Here is a 15,402-nt window from a genome sequence, read left to right as displayed (position 1 = left end):
TTTTTTTTTCCTCTCCAGTATTTACAGCTTAGTTCTCTGATCAACAATAGAAAAATTCGGATGTCCCTGAACGCAACCCGCCAGAAGCAGCCAATCACAACAGCCGCGTAAACTGAGCGGCGGAAAGCCGCGCGACTTCACACAGGCTGGATGGGACTGACGGCTGGACGTCACGCTCGCGGAACGTGTGAAGATCTGCGCAGGAGCCCACTGCGCAGTGGGGGCGGGGCTAACTGTGTTGTCATCGAAGATGATTGAACGGCCGCAGATTTTCACGCCTGAAAAGAAGTGATTTTACGTCGTGGACTGGACACGAAAGGAAGTTTATCGGCGGTAATAAAACAACAACAACAAGGTCATTATTTTATATTTTGCACGTGCTTTGTGTGCTAACATCGGCTTCGTAAAACAATCAGGCGTTGAAGGTTTTATCCGGCGGAGCTATTGTTGTTTAGGACTGGACGTTGGCTAACATTATAGTTAGCTAGGCCGCGACGACTCGGCTCACCTGATTCTGACTGCTCCAGATGAAGACTTCCACGTTTGTGGTCCAGTTACACAGAACCAGAAACCGTGTTGGGTTTTAAACAGAAAGTGCTCACCGCTTAGATAACACACGATGCTAAGCTAACGCTAGCTTTCGCGTGAACGGGTCGCGTTTTAACGTAAACGTCACTGGGCGTGGAAACGACGGACAGGTGTCCTCACGCGTGTCTGTCCAACGCATGAGTTTATGCTCGCTGTGTTACGTGTGACGAAAACGGTGAAAAGCGCCATCTGCGTGTTTTTTTCCTGCAGGATCCTTCATGAAGACGGGGACGACCCGGGAGATGTGTCCGGCCCAGAGGCAGCTGTGCCCCGGCACCGAGGCTCTCCGCCGACCGACGCGGCCGTGAGAGGAACCACCGGCGGGACTCGATGGATAATCCGACTCGATTCAGGACACTTTGAGTTATAGTTTCTCAGACCAACGATGTCGGTCTCAGTAAGTACAGTATTGATCTGTTTGTATAAATGAAGTGTAGTAATGTCACAACGATGAACTCAAACAAAAACAAAATCAGTTTTCACTTTTGTTTATTATGTCAGTTTTATTGTATCATTGCCTCCATTACGGTGCTAAAGAGGGTCCCACATGGCTCAGTGGAGCCGAGCTGTCCCCCGAGGGGAGGGGGGGAGGGGGGGTCGGTTTAGAGAATGAAAGGAGACCTGACTCTGGTTTTGGGTCGGCAATTAAACCCTAAACAGCAAGGGACAGATGTGCCTCTCATCCCCTCCCCCCTCCCTCTCATCCCGCTCATTACCATTAAGCCCTTGTGTCCATTTGATCATTGATCCCCCCCCCCCTCCACCTCCCCTGATGTGCCCCTCTTTCCCTCTTCCTCATGATTACTGACACAGCTGTGAATTTAGAGTCAGTCAGGATGTTGGCTTTTACATTTTCCATCTTTTTTTTTTTTTCCTCATTCGCCCATCCTCCTCCGATGTCTCCCACCGAGAGATTTTTTTTAGGAGACCTTCCCTATTCACTCCTATTCACTCTCCATTCAACAGCTCTAAACAATCAAGCTTTCTCTGCTGCTGACTCAGCACTGTTAACGTCTCTGTGCTCGTTTGTTAATGTGAGACAGAGAAGCGTGAAACTGTGACTTTGGGCTGTTTATCCAAACCTGCTTTGCATTTGGTGATCTGGTGTGTAAATTACTGAATGGGCGTGTCGTTGATGATTTCTACTCTCGTCTCTTCCTCTTTCTTCCCAGACGGTTTTAGCGAAGGCGCTGTTTGACAACGCGGCAGAAAGCCCAGAGGAGCTGGCTTTCCGGAAGGGCGACATCCTGATGGTTCTGGAACAGGAGCAGAGCGGCGGGCCGGGCTGGTGGCTCTGCTCCCTGCACGGCAGACAGGGCATCGCCCCGGCCAACCGCCTTCGACTCCTCCAGACCGCCCCGCCCCCGGGCTCAGACCCCCGTCGCGGCCCCAACGAGGACGGTGTGTACCTGGCGCCCGGCCCCCCGCTGGCCCGGACCGGCAGCAGCAGCAGCACGGACGACGTAGACGGCGTGTATCGCTCGCCGCCCGTCGCGGGTGAGGCGCGAGGAGGCGGAGCTGCCACGAGGTCCGGGGAGCTCCGCAGAGTTGAGGCCGGGCGCCCTCGCTCGCACTCCAGTTCTGGCACCCGGCCCAGACCCGACTGGGATCTCGGGGTGGCGGGGCGTCCACGCTCGCCCTCTCTGAGGGGACGAGGCACGGAAGTGACGGGAGCGCTTTATCAGTCTCCGGTGAGCCCCGTGCCGTCCGCCGTGCAGCACGCCCGGCAGCCAGGAGGGCCGGTGGCCTCGGAGTCGGTCTACCTTTCTCCCAGCGGCGTGCCGAGGGCGGCCGATGAACCGGAGGACACCACATATCTTGTCCCTCGAGAATCACTAACGACAGGACACTCAGACGACTGTTACCTGGTGCCCAAAGGCACGCCGCTCGCAAGTGACGATGTTTACCAATCCCCAACAGGAGGCGCTGCTGCCGGTGCGTTCTGTTCTAATGGACCCTCAGTAATCAGCGCTGGTACCGCTCAGTCCAGAGTGAGTCAGGACACACCTGGGATGTACCAGACACCCACGTGTGTGGGAGCAAACCTCCACAGGACATCAGCTACAGTTCTGGCACACCACCACCCATCCCAGCTAACCCCCGCCCAAGCGTCTCCAAGGCCGATGCACAAGGGCGTTTCATCCAACCCCAGCGTCGCCAGGGGGAAACCCGGCCTGGCCTGCCACAGAGGGTCCCCTCTGCTGATCAGAGCAGGGCAGATCAGGGCTCCTGGATCCCCAAACTTTACCCGCAAACCTCCTCCACCAGCACCTCCAGTGAGGGGAGTCACCAGGAAGGACGCACCGCCATCAGTGGACTCTAACTCGGTCCACAAACCCACCGCTCAGGCGACTCCTGCAGGCCTGCAGCAAGGAGACGACAAGAAGGGAAATCTGCAGAGTCAGCAGGACAGGACAAGCAACAGCCTGGAGAAAAGCAGCAACGTGAAGAACAAAAAGGGAGAAAATCAGGATTATTCAGATCCTGCAGACGACCAGGTGTGTTATAAAACTGTGATGAACTCGTTGCTCTCAGTCTATTTATCCACATTATAAGAATCAAGAATAAAATTATATTTATATGTCACTAAAGTTTAAATGGCATGCTTGAAAAAAAAGGATCATTTCTCTCCAACGCTGCTCCACATCTTAGAAGAGGGATGCTTTTTCTCCTCTGTTTGGCTTTTTGGCAGCACTTTAAAATAAAGCTCTGAGTGTTACTTAAGATATTTTGGGACACTTTAATGCCACATTACATATCTTGTGACTCTGTAATTATAATTTGGTTTTATCCTGTGCCTTGGTAGGTGTATGACACCCCTCCCAGTGGCCGGTGGCAGCATCCGGTCCCCTCCGCCCTCGGGGAGGAGGATGGCATCTATGACACCCCTCGCAGTCTCCCACCGCCAGCTGACTCGGAGACAGAGGTAAAGATAACTTGCTGAGTAATGAAATCACCTGCTGAGTTAGTGCCTGATCTTAACAAAAGTCTTCGTATCATCTCTTTCCCAGCCTAGGCAGTAATAATAACTGTACATATTTGTTTGTATCTGAGCACGGGCTGTCAGGAGACTCGTCACCACGATGACTAGCTGTGGTATCTACGAAGCTAAGAGTTTATTTTGGCGGGGGAAATGAAATGAATTAACCATTTTACTGCTATGTATCCAGGTCCAGACTGCATTAATTAAATTTGCAGTATATATAACAATAATTCCAAGGAACTTCTGAAAAGATCAGACATAATAAATCATGAATACTTCTTGGTTTTAACTAAACAAAAAGCATTACATTTAAATTGGTGAGTGCTGCAGAACCAGTGTTGTAATAATGACTTGCAGCATGTTTTTTGACCTAAATATCCAACGATGGAAAATATCTGTCAAGATATTTAAAAGTTTTGCTTTGAAGTGTGCGAGCAGCCTTTACTTCATTCATCGGTGCCGTTATTTGTTTTCTTCCCGTTTGACATGCGTGTAAATTTGGGCGCTCCGTTTGTTTCAGCCGGTGTTTTACTTTGTTGAAGTGGCAGCTGGTGACTGTGGGCTGTCATGTCTGTACAAGTGAAGCGATTCATGAACAACAGATGACTATCAACTACCCCGCTTCCATTTCTTCCCACATTCCTCTATTAACCCCCCCCACACCGCCCTCCAAGGCGAGGCCGCACCTGTCTCTATCTGCTGGGGGAGCCTGTCTATCCAGTCCAAATGCTGCTTCTATTTTCTCCCAGTCACACCCATCTGTCAGGGCCATGGCGACGGCATACCAGCACCACCTCCTCCTCCTCCCTGCCTCCAGTGGCCTCCCCTTTAATGTTACTTAAATATATATGGGTCAGCTGTTGGATTATTTAGCTTTAACTCTTAGATGTGTCTCGGCCCAGTTTCAGGTTTCAGTCTGATCATCCAGTTCACATGTAAATACACCAGCTTTAACAGAAGTCCTCTACGCTCACAGTGCAGCATTTTATTCATAGAAAACTCTCTGTACCTCCTTGTATTTATAGATTAAGTTGATAGAAACCCATACGAGGTTGTGGGACAATGAAATTATCTTCCTTGGCTACAATCACAAGATAAACAACACCGTATGTTTTTCTCTCCACTTGTAGGTCTACGATGTCCCCACGATCACTCTGAACATGTCCTCGTCAGAAGTCCGGGCTGATGAAGCTGATGACGAAGTCTACAGTGTCCCCAGTCTTCCCGGTGTGACTCAGGGACCGGGAGAGTCCACCGGCAGCCTCTTGATCGAGGAGGTCGGGCAGGTCTGCTGCGTCCCGGGCTTTGAGAAACGAGCCAGCAGCGGAGATCACAATCGAGACTCCTCCGAGCCGGACTGCGGCATCTACGACATGCCGGCTCTGAACATAGAAATCCTCCCTCACTCCCTGTCATCCTCCTCCACGCGCCGCCTCTCCGTGTCTAGTAACGGTTCGGGCGACGTGCAGTGGAGAGCCTCGCTTTCCAGCCTCGTCCACGCGGTGCTGAGCACCACCTCCTGCTCGGCCGCCACGCCGTCGTCACGGGACCTGGCTACCTCGCTGGCTGAGATCCTGTCCACCTGGAAGGCCAGTCATTCGGGTGACCCTCCGCCACCTCTGCAGCAGGCCTGGGCTCGGCTATCGGACCTGCTGCCGGCGTTATCCGCTATCGGTAACGCTCCTCCATCTGAAGGGCTCCTGTCGCTGGTCCAGCGCTCTCTTGAGGAAAGCGCCCTCCTCTTACAGGCTCAAGGCCGGCCCCGTCTGCCTTCCCAAGATTCCCTGTCTCGCAGGCCGTTGCCGGCGCTCCCAGTGCCTGATGGGAAATCATCCGGAGGTGGGATGGGCTCCCGTAAGGGGAGCTGGATCCAAGAGAGGCCCCTGCCTCCGACCCCCCAGCCTGCCTTCCCCTTGCCTCCCACTCCAGCCACCGTGACTCTGACAGTGGGGCCTGCTGACGGAGAGGACGACCCCACCAATGAGTACGCTGGGATCGGCTTGACTCCGGTCCCAGCCCCGGTCCCGACTGGAGACAGTGTTGGATACGTCAAACTGCAGGTCAGTTTTCATGACAACAAGAACTTTCCTTCGATAATCTGATGTTTGCTTTTGTGCTTCAACCATTGACTGTAAATTAAAGTGTTCGTAGATTCCAGTTTTGAAATAAATTAGGCTGATACGGAAGTGTCTTAAGCTGCAATACCACCGAGGGCCACTAGAGGTCGGTTCCAAAAAGCCTCCATAGATATCCAAAATATTTTTTCCACAGGTTACTTCAGTGTTGTGAGCTAAAGTTGTTCTTTGTAATTAGTTTTCTGGAGGTCCATCTGAAAAAATTCCCATCAAAAAAATAAGCTTTAAAAATGCTCTTTTTTTGGGGGCGTGTCTGTTTGATTGACAGGCCTGTGGTGCAGTCAGGTTAAGGCTATCGGTGGGCGGGACGTAGAACCCGAACCTGAGGCTTCATAACGGCCGATGGGAGACATCACTGTTGGTTGTCTTCAACACATCTGTACCTTTCTTAGACATACATGTCATTGCGTGCACATGAGCTTTTCCGTGTACCGACGGTCCTCTCCTTCCTCTGCAGGGTAAACCTGAGCCGCCTCCCGACGGCCTGGCTGAGAACGGACTCACGCAAACCATCACTGCAGAGCAAAGGGTGAGTCTTTACCTCCATGTGTGTCGTCCTCTCCATCGGTCTGCAGGCTGTAAGAGAAATATTTTGCAGCACTGAAACACACACAGCAGATCCTGGATCTGTACACGCATCCATTCCTGCGTGGAGACTCGGCCTATGTTTTTATAATCTTTTAAGCTTCTGTGAATCCAACAACATCAAGGTCGACAGTTGAAGACGTGTAACCACACGCATAATTAAAACTGCAGTTGTGTTATCTCCTAAGTCGGTTGTGTTGCTTCAGACTGACGTCGTGTCTTTTTATCACTCGGCTTTTCCCGCTCTTTGCTCGTCTCCTTTGTCGAACCGTAGACAAGCAACAAGAGGGTCACTTGTGAACCTCAACAATCTTTCCTTACATAGGATGGAGGCAGCGGGACAATAAGTGACTGAAAAGCACAGTCATTCTTTCAGCTGTGGCACTCGTTGACGTACTTCTGCATGTGTGTGTCTGTGACTGACTTTCTCACACTTTTAAATTCAGTGTACGACAGAAAATAAACCACTGATATGAACATGTTTCAACATTCACTCCTTTTACTGTTATTTAAAACAATATTGTGCAAAATAACCTTCTACAACTTTCTTTTTCCCCTCGTACAGTTGAGCCCGTCCCCTCCTCTGCCGGTGGCCCTCTCCCTGGAGGACTCGGAGCTGCTGTCCTTTTACTCCTCTCAGAGCCTCGCCCACCTCTCCTGCCTGGCCGACGCCATCGACGTGCTGTTCAGCAGCGTGCAGGGAAACCAGCCGCCTCGCATCTTCGTCGCCAGAGGAAAGAGTCTCATTGTGACGGCACACAAGCTGGTGTTCATCGGGGACACGCTGTCCCGTCTTCTCACGTCTGCTGACCTCCGGACCAAAGTATGTAGAAAAGCCCTGTGTGTGTGTGTGTGTGTGTGTGTGTTTACACACTATGTTTTCATGACCTTATTTGTGTGTTAGTGACCAAACAAAGTAAAACGATGAGCACAAAGTATGAATAATTACAGGCATAGCTGAGTCATAAATGTGTTTTTATTTCCTTTCCTTACTTCAGATCACAACTTCGGGAGGACGACTCTGCCAGGCCTTGAAGGCAGTTGTCGTGGCAACAAAGGGCGCCGCACAAAACTACCCGTCGGTGTCCGCCACCCAGGAGATGGTGGACCGCGTCGCTGAGCTCTCCCAGCAAGCGGCCGGCTTCTCCACTCTGCTGCAGCGTCTGGCAGAAATATCCTCGTGATATTTCCAGATCACCTGCGTTAAAAAAACTTTGTCTGCACCATACCTGTATTTTCTCTCTTTGAAATGCCTTATTTGTTGTTACGTCTGAACGGGACCGAAGCAAGCGAAGCTGCAACGCTCCTCCTACGCTGGCTTTGGACTGTGTCCTCCAAGTGTGTGTTGGTTTGCCTTTTGTTTATATCCTGACTCCTGTGCTTTGATGCCAGGCACACTTGTTTTTTTTGTTTTTTTTGAAGTGTTAACTTATTGAATATTTGAAGCCTCTTCTGTGGTTTGGTGTCCTTCTGGACTGCTTATTTTAGGATCTTTGCTTTAATATGCTTGCCATATTTTCTTCCCACTCACATGATAGCCATTTTTCCTTCCTTCCTCTATTTATTTAGCACCCCTCCAAGTTCTGAAAATAGCACAGGCTCACATCCTGGTTCTGGCCCGCTTCTTGCTGCGATACCTGAAAGGCCTTTTGTGATTATTTCTCTGAAGCCGATGAAGCAGCATGTTGGTTTTGGACTCTCTGCAGGACCCCCCCCCCCCCTTCCAAAAAAAACCCCCCACAACCTTGATCTGTGCAGGTATGTGTTGCGTTTGTGTAAATGGCCGCAAAGATTTAAGTACAGCTTCTAATTCACTCAAGAACAGTCCATCAACACATCCTACAGTTATGCAGCTTTGTACTTCTCATGAGGAATAACGAAAGTCCTTTGTGACAGAGCGAGAGAATACCTGAGAGTCAACGGACGGACCGAGAGTGACTAATGATAGTTAGCTGAGAATTTGCCTCATGTTCTTTCCCACAGTCGTGTGTCGGCCTCGCAGTGGATAAGGAACCTGTTGACCGAGTTCACCCGCCTCCACATGTCTTCTTTTGATCTGCATGGTTACTTTTCTTCCACTTTGTTAGCTGTTTCTTACCATAATTTCCCAGTTAGATGCTTGTCAGCGACGCTTCCACGCTTAATTTCTGCAAAGGTGTGCGGTTGAATCTAAAGCTGGGTATTATATACACAATTCACTATTCTTGTAAAAGCATCGTACTGAACATCAGTTGGATTATTTTACATGATTTCACACTTATCACATCAAGATATCAGTATTTGACAGTTACTATCTGATCTTCACCATATCGCCCAGCTAGACCAAAAACACCACTTTTTTTTTTTTTTTTTATTGAAATGGAAGAATTTTCCATTTTTATATCCATCAAAACACAACTCTGTTTACCATCTCAGACTATTACACACTGTGATCTTTTCCCATTTACACTAACATCAGTCACCTGAGGGTAAAACTGCACGTTGCACTGCTCACAAACGGCCCATAAATGTTAAGCGTGGAGCTGCGGTGGAAGCCCGAACATGATGTTTATCATATTTACACTGCACATGTTTATTGTGTAAACACATGGCCAGCTTCCTCCGAGGGGAAAAAGTTGGAATATAGATTAAAAAAAAAAAGTGTCGGGATCTATGTTTTGTGCTGTCAATCAAATTACTAACCTGATTTCTGTGTTTTACTTTTCAGATTGAAATCCTTATATCACCTGGGCATTTCATTATCATTCTCTAATTTGTGTGGCTCAGTTTGCTTTGTTCTCTGATGAATACTGTGGCTTCCTGTTTTTTCCATTTTCTTTACTGGAGATCCACCTTGTGGAGGTTTGAAGTATTACTAAATGAGTACCTACCTGCCAAAACAAGCTCGATGTATGTCAGAGCGCATGATCAGCAAGTAACCTTTAGCTATATATTTATTAATGTCAGCTTTTATATTATTTGCTTTCCCATTTGCATGGCTTTTAATTTGCTTAAACTTTATATATGCACATCCCTCAGCAGGGTGATTTTGCAATGAACAAAGATTTTTTTCTAAATATTCTATGTTACAGATGAAAGGTATGGCTGTATTTTCTTTTTCTACAGGGAATTTTTTACACTACGTGAACCCATTATGCTGACATATTCAAATGAACCTTGGATTTTCCGCCTATATAATAACAGACCTAACTCCCCTTACTTTGAACACTACATTTGATGTCTGTCTTGTATTCCTGTTCAAAATGCACAAATACATCTTTTGCAATTAAGCGAATGTGTTTGTATTCATTGGTGTGTCTGTCCAAAATGTTTTCTATTGTATTTGCAGGATATTTCTATGAGCCATATCAAAAATAATTGATGCAGTTTGCCGTCGACTCGTTAAAGTTTGAGTTTAAACCACTTTTTGGAGTAAAAAATTTAACAAACACTGACAAATAACTGGCACAGGCTAAACTGGGCCAAGTTTTTTTCCACAACTGTCAATCTAATGTTATGTGACTCGGGGACGAGCCGAGCGTCTCCGGAAACTGCCGAGCTGTGACGCCGAGCAGCAGCCGTAGCGACGCTTGTTGGAGTTTAGACAAGCGGAGGGAGCAAAATGGCGGACGAAGATATTACGCTTGATGGAAAACCTCTACAATCGCTCCGAGTTGCGGATCTGAAAGCCGCCCTGGAGCAAAGAAACCTCCCCAAAAGCGGGCAGAAAAACACACTCATCAAGCGACTTAAAGGGGTAAGTTTTCGCGCGTGTTATGGACGTCTGTGTCGAGTCTGGCTAAGTTCAGCAGGAGGCGAGAGACGGAGAGGGGGGGGAGGGGGAGGGGGGGTAACATTAGAGGCCGTAACTGTGTGTGTGTGTGTGTGTGTGTGTGTGTGTGTGTGTGTGTGGGCTCCGACGCGGGAACACATAAATCGCCATGCACACGTTATTACTCATCAACAACAGTTTCTGCCGCCGGTCTGGTGTAACCGACGAACAACGGAACTACCGACCGACCGACCGACCGAGTTCGCACTTCGCTCCTGAGTCCTCGCGCACCGTGTTGCTCATTTGAACTGTGCACCTGTCAAGTCGAGGCCTAAGCTGAGAGTAAGCGAGCCAACCGCCGCACACACTGTACGGTACACGAGCGTGCCCGCGCGCCCCGTGTTTCTCTGTGTGTGTGTGTGTGTGCGTGTGTGTGTGCGTGTGTCCGAGCTTCCGGGGACGCGCCTCGCGAAGTAAACACATTTTAACGTGTCACCAACGGATAATGTGGGCTGTTCCTCGAGTTACATGTGTTATGAACTCTATTGTTGTTTTGCTGGAGACCTTCAGCCCGTAAACAGCCAGGGCCGTAGCCATGTTTGGCGAAGCACTTAAGTCTTGAGTCTAAGCCCCCCCAACCCCCACTGCCCCCCCCCCCCCCCAAAAAAAAAAAAAAAAAAAAAAAAAAAACCGGCACGAAAGAACTACTAACATATTTTTAAAATACTTTGGATATTCAAGCGGTTTATTTACTCTATTTTTATTTTATTTTTTATCTTACTGTGTGTAAATGTTTTTTACCCCCAAAATATCTAATTATCACTGTTTGTATCAGTACTTTCCACTTTGCCACCAAATTCTGGTGAGAAAATTAATTTTATTGACTTAGCAAAAGTCTTAGGAGCAGACATGTTGCATCATAAACTGAAAAGGCCAAAAGAAAAAAGAAAAATCCTTGCACCACATATTCGTTAGCAAAATGCAGTGGTGAAAAAGTAACTTATCACTTAAGTACAATTTAGTAAAATCTTGAGGGACGTGTACTTCCATTCGATGCTACTCTATACTTGCAAACAGCGATGCCAACTTTGTCCATATCACCATGCCCTACTGGGAATCATCAACTTATTCAACTCATCAATAGCACGGTGTGAAAAAAGAAAAGCAGCACGAGAGAAAGATGACATGCAAAAAAGGATAATATGCATGTTAGTCACCAGAACTCCTGTTGACAGTGAATTTAAACTCATCTTAAATTACTCGATACGCCAACATGCAGAACATATTTCCACAAAATAAGTTCTGCAGAAAATAATAAAGGCACAAAGGAGTGGCTCTTATATCTTTGTTGTTGAAGTCCAGTTTCCTTGTGATTTACATATATTTGAAACACTCCATTGTGCTGCAGTGTAACTGAACTGCAGTCTTCCCTCGTGTGCATATTAGGCCGCTGCAGCAGTGTTACTTGGCGCTTTGATTATCCTATCACCTATTTACTTTCCTGTAATCCCAGGGAAATAAACTCGGTCTATTTGATAGGACACACATGTAAACTCAGGCAATCCAGGACTACATTTATGAAAACAGCTTTTACATAAGTTAAAACAAACTCCTGAACTGAAGTACCCATTAAATACAGATTTACAAATATGGTATCTGGCTTTGCAGTCGTTTTCCATTTTTTATTATGACATCATGTTGTGTAATTTGACACCCGTCACTTCTTCCTTACAGGCTCTGATGCTGGAAAACCTGCAGAAGTCGTCCTCCTCCCACAGCGGGCTGCAGCCCAACTCTCAGGTAGGAGAATTTTAAGGAAGGGAAAATATTTTGACAACATGTCGTGTCATTTTAAGAACGTCTTTCTTTGTCCTGTTTCTGTGTTGTAGATCGGGGAAGAGATGTGCCAGAACAGCTTCATAAAACAGTACCTGGCCAAGCAGCAGGAGCTCCTTCGCCAGAGACTGGAGAGAGAGGCGCAGCAGGAGGAAGAGGCCGACGGTATAACACTCGCATAAACACACACAATAACAAATCAGATAACAAACAGGCTCCTCCACACGAACAACGCTCCTTTACACTCCCTCCCACTCGTTCTCTCTCTTCCAGAAGTCTTGTTTTATTTGTGTTGCTCAAACATCTGTGCTTAATGACTTTCATGAACTTGAAGTACAAACATATTGTGCTCACAAATGTGTGAACGGATTACACTGTAAACTTTTCACAGTACCAGAAAATATGATATCAAATATATGTTGTTTTCTAATCATTCACAAATACATTCAAGTGGACACCAATTGAATTACAAAGCAAGTGAAACTTCACGGTGAAAAATCACATATGAGAAAATGATCTGTTTAACAGTGACGGCTCAAATTGTGTTACCTGAGTTGGTTTTAAGACTGAACAGAAGTGAATTGTTTGAAAAGTTACCCTTGTTTAGGACCCAGTGGGAGGATAATCCTCACATTGAAGTTGACCTTTAACCCTCCCCTCGTGCACCCCTGTATGACAGAAAGCCCAGCTGTACCAGAGGAGGATGAAGACCACTCGGAGGACAACGACAGCTCCTCCTACGTCTCTGACAAGGTCAGTAACCTCCACATACTGAGGAAAGAAATGAGGAGAACACAGGATTTATCCCACGGAGCCCAACAAGATCAGATGATGTGAAAAACATGATTTTTATATCACAGAGAATTAATGTTTGTAATTGATAAAGTTGGTACAATAATGACATTTTTGAATAAACTCACATGCTTGTAAAGGCCATACAAAATGGAACTGAATGAACAGAACAAATATAAACATCTGGTTTCCTCTCCATCTTCTCCTCTCGGCAGCGTCGAGCCATGTCGTCCCAGCCCTCACTGGCCCGGCCCGAAGATAGAGGAGCAGGACAGTCGGTGATGGGTCACGGCCCCGGTCCTACCCTCCACCGCCAAGAAGCCCCCGAGGCTCTCGGAGCTCGGATGCAGCGACCCACCTTTCACCAAGGAAACCAGGAGCCACCCGCCCCGTCTCCCCCCCGTGCAGTCGCCTCCCTGTCGGTGCGTGTCCTGGGGCAGCCCGACCGCCAGGGACTGCCCCCCGCCGTGCCCCGAGCCCAGGAGAAGGAGGGCACCGCACCGAGTGAACCCGGATCCGCTCATTCTGTCCTCCACCTCAGCCGATCTGCCGGGGCTTCTGCTGCAGGTCAAGTAAACGAGGACAGCGACGAAGGCGATGACGGCGACGATGAGAGCGACGACGACGAGGATTGGGGACCGGGTCCCGGCGGCGTACGAAGGGGGAACAGAGTTCCTCCTCCGCCGCAGCAGATGCCACCCAGTGTCCCGTCATCATCGTCTGCAAGATCCAAACGCAAGCTCCAGCCTCCGCAGCACATCCCACCACCGCAGGTACACCACACACCCATGCAGCTGCGCCACCCCACTCCTCCTCCCTCTCCGCCTCCCAACCTCTTCCCACTTCCTGACACTCCAAAGCAGAGTCCACCAGACATGGACGACCAGGAGGGAGAAGGCCCACCGGCTGCACGCGGCCCACGGGCGGGCTCTTTCCCACCTCTGGCCATGCAGCGGCAGGACTCCGACTCCAGCTCTCGTTCCAGCAGTCCTGAACCGCCCGTGAAGCGCCGGCCGGGGCCGCTCTCTCTGCTCGTTCACAAGATGGAGTCCGAGAGGGCTTTCGGTGCAGCGGACGCCACGTCAGCTGCCGGCGGGTCAGGAGAGGCGACGCACTCCAAAGCCGGCTCATCCATTGAATCGCCGCTGCAAAGGCTGGAGACAAAGAGGCAGCAGGAGAACAGACTGAAGGAGGAGAAAGAGAGAGAGCGACAGCAGGAGCAGGAGGAAGAAAGAAGGAAAACACAGGAGCAGGAGAGAGAGAGGAAACGCCTGGAGGAAGAGAAGGAAAAGGAGCGAAAGCTGCTGGAAGAGGAGAGGAGAAGAGAGGAGAAACGGCTGAAGGAGGAACAAGAAAAGGAGAAGAAACGCCAGGAAGAGGAGAAGAGAAGAGAGGAGAAACGTCTGAAGGAGGAGCAGGAAAGGAAGCAGGAGGCAGCCAAGAAAGGCCGGGTGGTGGTGACTGAGGCCCAAGATTCAGGCTCCTCGTCAGATTCTGACTCCAAATCAGACTCCTCTTCACGGTCCTCACAATCATCATCCTCCTCTGGGGATGAAAAGCCACCTGCCAAGCAGATGAAGGTCAGTGATAGAGCTGTTGTGGGTGTCAGTTGTTCTCCGGGCCGTTAGATAAAGACAAGGTCGTGTTTGGGATGCTGTGCAGCATCACATTGGACTGTCACAGACGTGGTTGAGTGTTGTTTTACTGCCACGCTGGTGTCCACTCAGCAGTTTATGTCAATGCAGAAGTCACTTATGTTGTCCCAGATTACTGCTCAGGTTTGGCTGACTTTTCCAGTTTTCTTTTAATTTAACTTTTTTTTTTTTGCCCTCCAGTCTTTTATTTCAGAGAAAACTAGCCTATTGTGGCTTATTTATTTTCATGTATTTTTAAATTGCCGTTTGGCCTTCATTATTTTTTTTACTTTGAATCATCTCACAGAAGGAGGACCAAGGACAAGACGCAGAAGATGTGAAAAAGACTAACCTGAGTACAGGAGCGGAAAAACGATCCCTTTCAAAAAGGTCAGTAACATTCATTGAAATACAGATTAACAAGTGGAATTAACTCTTGAAATGAAATGCAGTTGGATTTGAAGTTACACTGGTAAAAATGAACCATAATTAATAATTTGCATCCTGCATCTAACACCCTCTTGCTTTCTGTGCCCCTTTTTTCTATGATGTGCTGTTTGTGTGTAATGTGTGATGTGACAGGTAAATTTATCATTTCTGTAATGTTTCTTTGCCTTAAATTTATTTAAGTGTATCCCCAGTGAAATTGCTCTGCCACTGATGTGTGTCCCTCTTAAATGTGACTCCTGTACCCATTTTTATGTCATCCGTAGACCAACTGTTTCAGCCGTTTCCATTTTATCAGGCTTTAATGGCAATTATGTGGTATTATAAGTCACACCTCAAGAATAATCCTCTCACAGAAATTAAATGTGGTGGCATACTGATGCAGTTTTCAACCTCTGACTCACCTCCACTTGGATGTATGTAGATAAAATGGACTAAATGAGGATTGTATTTTCTATCTTTACGGTCGTACGCCTCTAGCGGGCTTTGCTTATATTAACTTTAGCTCTCAGAAGAAAGGGCAAACGTGGTCTGTATTTTTCATCCAGGAGATTACCTTGCAGCAGCAGGCATGTCGTAAACAATTCTCACTGAAAATATGTCAAAACATTTCCATCTTTTTACTCAGCATACCAATTCAATGAGAACCCA

At 48.1% G+C, this 15,402-nt stretch overlaps 2 protein-coding genes across 3 annotated transcripts in view; both read left to right on the top strand.

The window, feature by feature from the left end:
- The first annotated feature begins 6 nt into the window (after window positions 1–6).
- Window positions 7–9,560, top strand: efs (embryonal Fyn-associated substrate). 2 transcript variants are annotated; one of them, XM_069169747.1, is made up of 8 exons: window positions 13–355; window positions 799–985; window positions 1,761–3,086; window positions 3,395–3,514; window positions 4,702–5,631; window positions 6,164–6,235; window positions 6,857–7,114; window positions 7,290–9,560. In XM_069169747.1, the coding sequence occupies exons 2-8, from the start codon at window positions 974–976 to the stop codon at window positions 7,473–7,475; spliced, it is 2,904 nt and encodes a 967-aa protein (XP_069025848.1). In that variant the 5' UTR covers window positions 13–355; window positions 799–973; the 3' UTR covers window positions 7,476–9,560. The 2 variants fall into 2 exon arrangements, with proteins under 2 accessions (XP_069025849.1, XP_069025848.1); XM_069169748.1 differs by lacking the exons at window positions 6,857–7,114; window positions 7,290–9,560 and adding an exon at window positions 5,975–6,063 and having other exon boundaries at window positions 7–355; window positions 6,164–6,230.
- Window positions 9,561–9,874: 314 nt separating this feature from the next.
- Window positions 9,875–15,402, top strand: part of acin1b (apoptotic chromatin condensation inducer 1b) — a 21,728-nt gene continuing 16,200 nt past the window's right edge. The window contains exons 1-6 of the mRNA XM_069169863.1: window positions 9,875–10,027; window positions 11,777–11,842; window positions 11,932–12,043; window positions 12,558–12,631; window positions 12,886–14,250; window positions 14,612–14,694. Coding sequence (XP_069025964.1) covers window positions 9,893–10,027; window positions 11,777–11,842; window positions 11,932–12,043; window positions 12,558–12,631; window positions 12,886–14,250; window positions 14,612–14,694 — 1,835 coding nt within the window. The 5' untranslated portion in view covers window positions 9,875–9,892. The remainder of the gene's footprint in view (window positions 10,028–11,776; window positions 11,843–11,931; window positions 12,044–12,557; window positions 12,632–12,885; window positions 14,251–14,611; window positions 14,695–15,402) is intronic.

Source organism: Embiotoca jacksoni, unplaced genomic scaffold (genome assembly GCF_022577435.1).
Source record: "Embiotoca jacksoni isolate LCO1_2020_lvr unplaced genomic scaffold, fEmbJac1.0.p SCAF_47, whole genome shotgun sequence".
NCBI classification, from domain to species: Eukaryota; Metazoa; Chordata; class Actinopteri; family Embiotocidae; genus Embiotoca; species Embiotoca jacksoni.
The sequence above is the reverse complement of the archived record's forward strand: the minus strand, read 5'-3'. Positions and strand labels throughout refer to the sequence as shown.

What these genes read in the sequence shown, in the direction of transcription:
- efs (XM_069169747.1), top strand. An exon ending in CCATCACTGCAGAGCAAAGG is followed by an intron (nt 6,236 to 6,856) that starts GTGAGTCTTTAC and finishes CCCCTCGTACAG; the next exon opens with TTGAGCCCGTCCCCTCCTCT. An exon ending in CTGCTGACCTCCGGACCAAA is followed by an intron (nt 7,115 to 7,289) that starts GTATGTAGAAAA and finishes TCCTTACTTCAG; the next exon opens with ATCACAACTTCGGGAGGACG.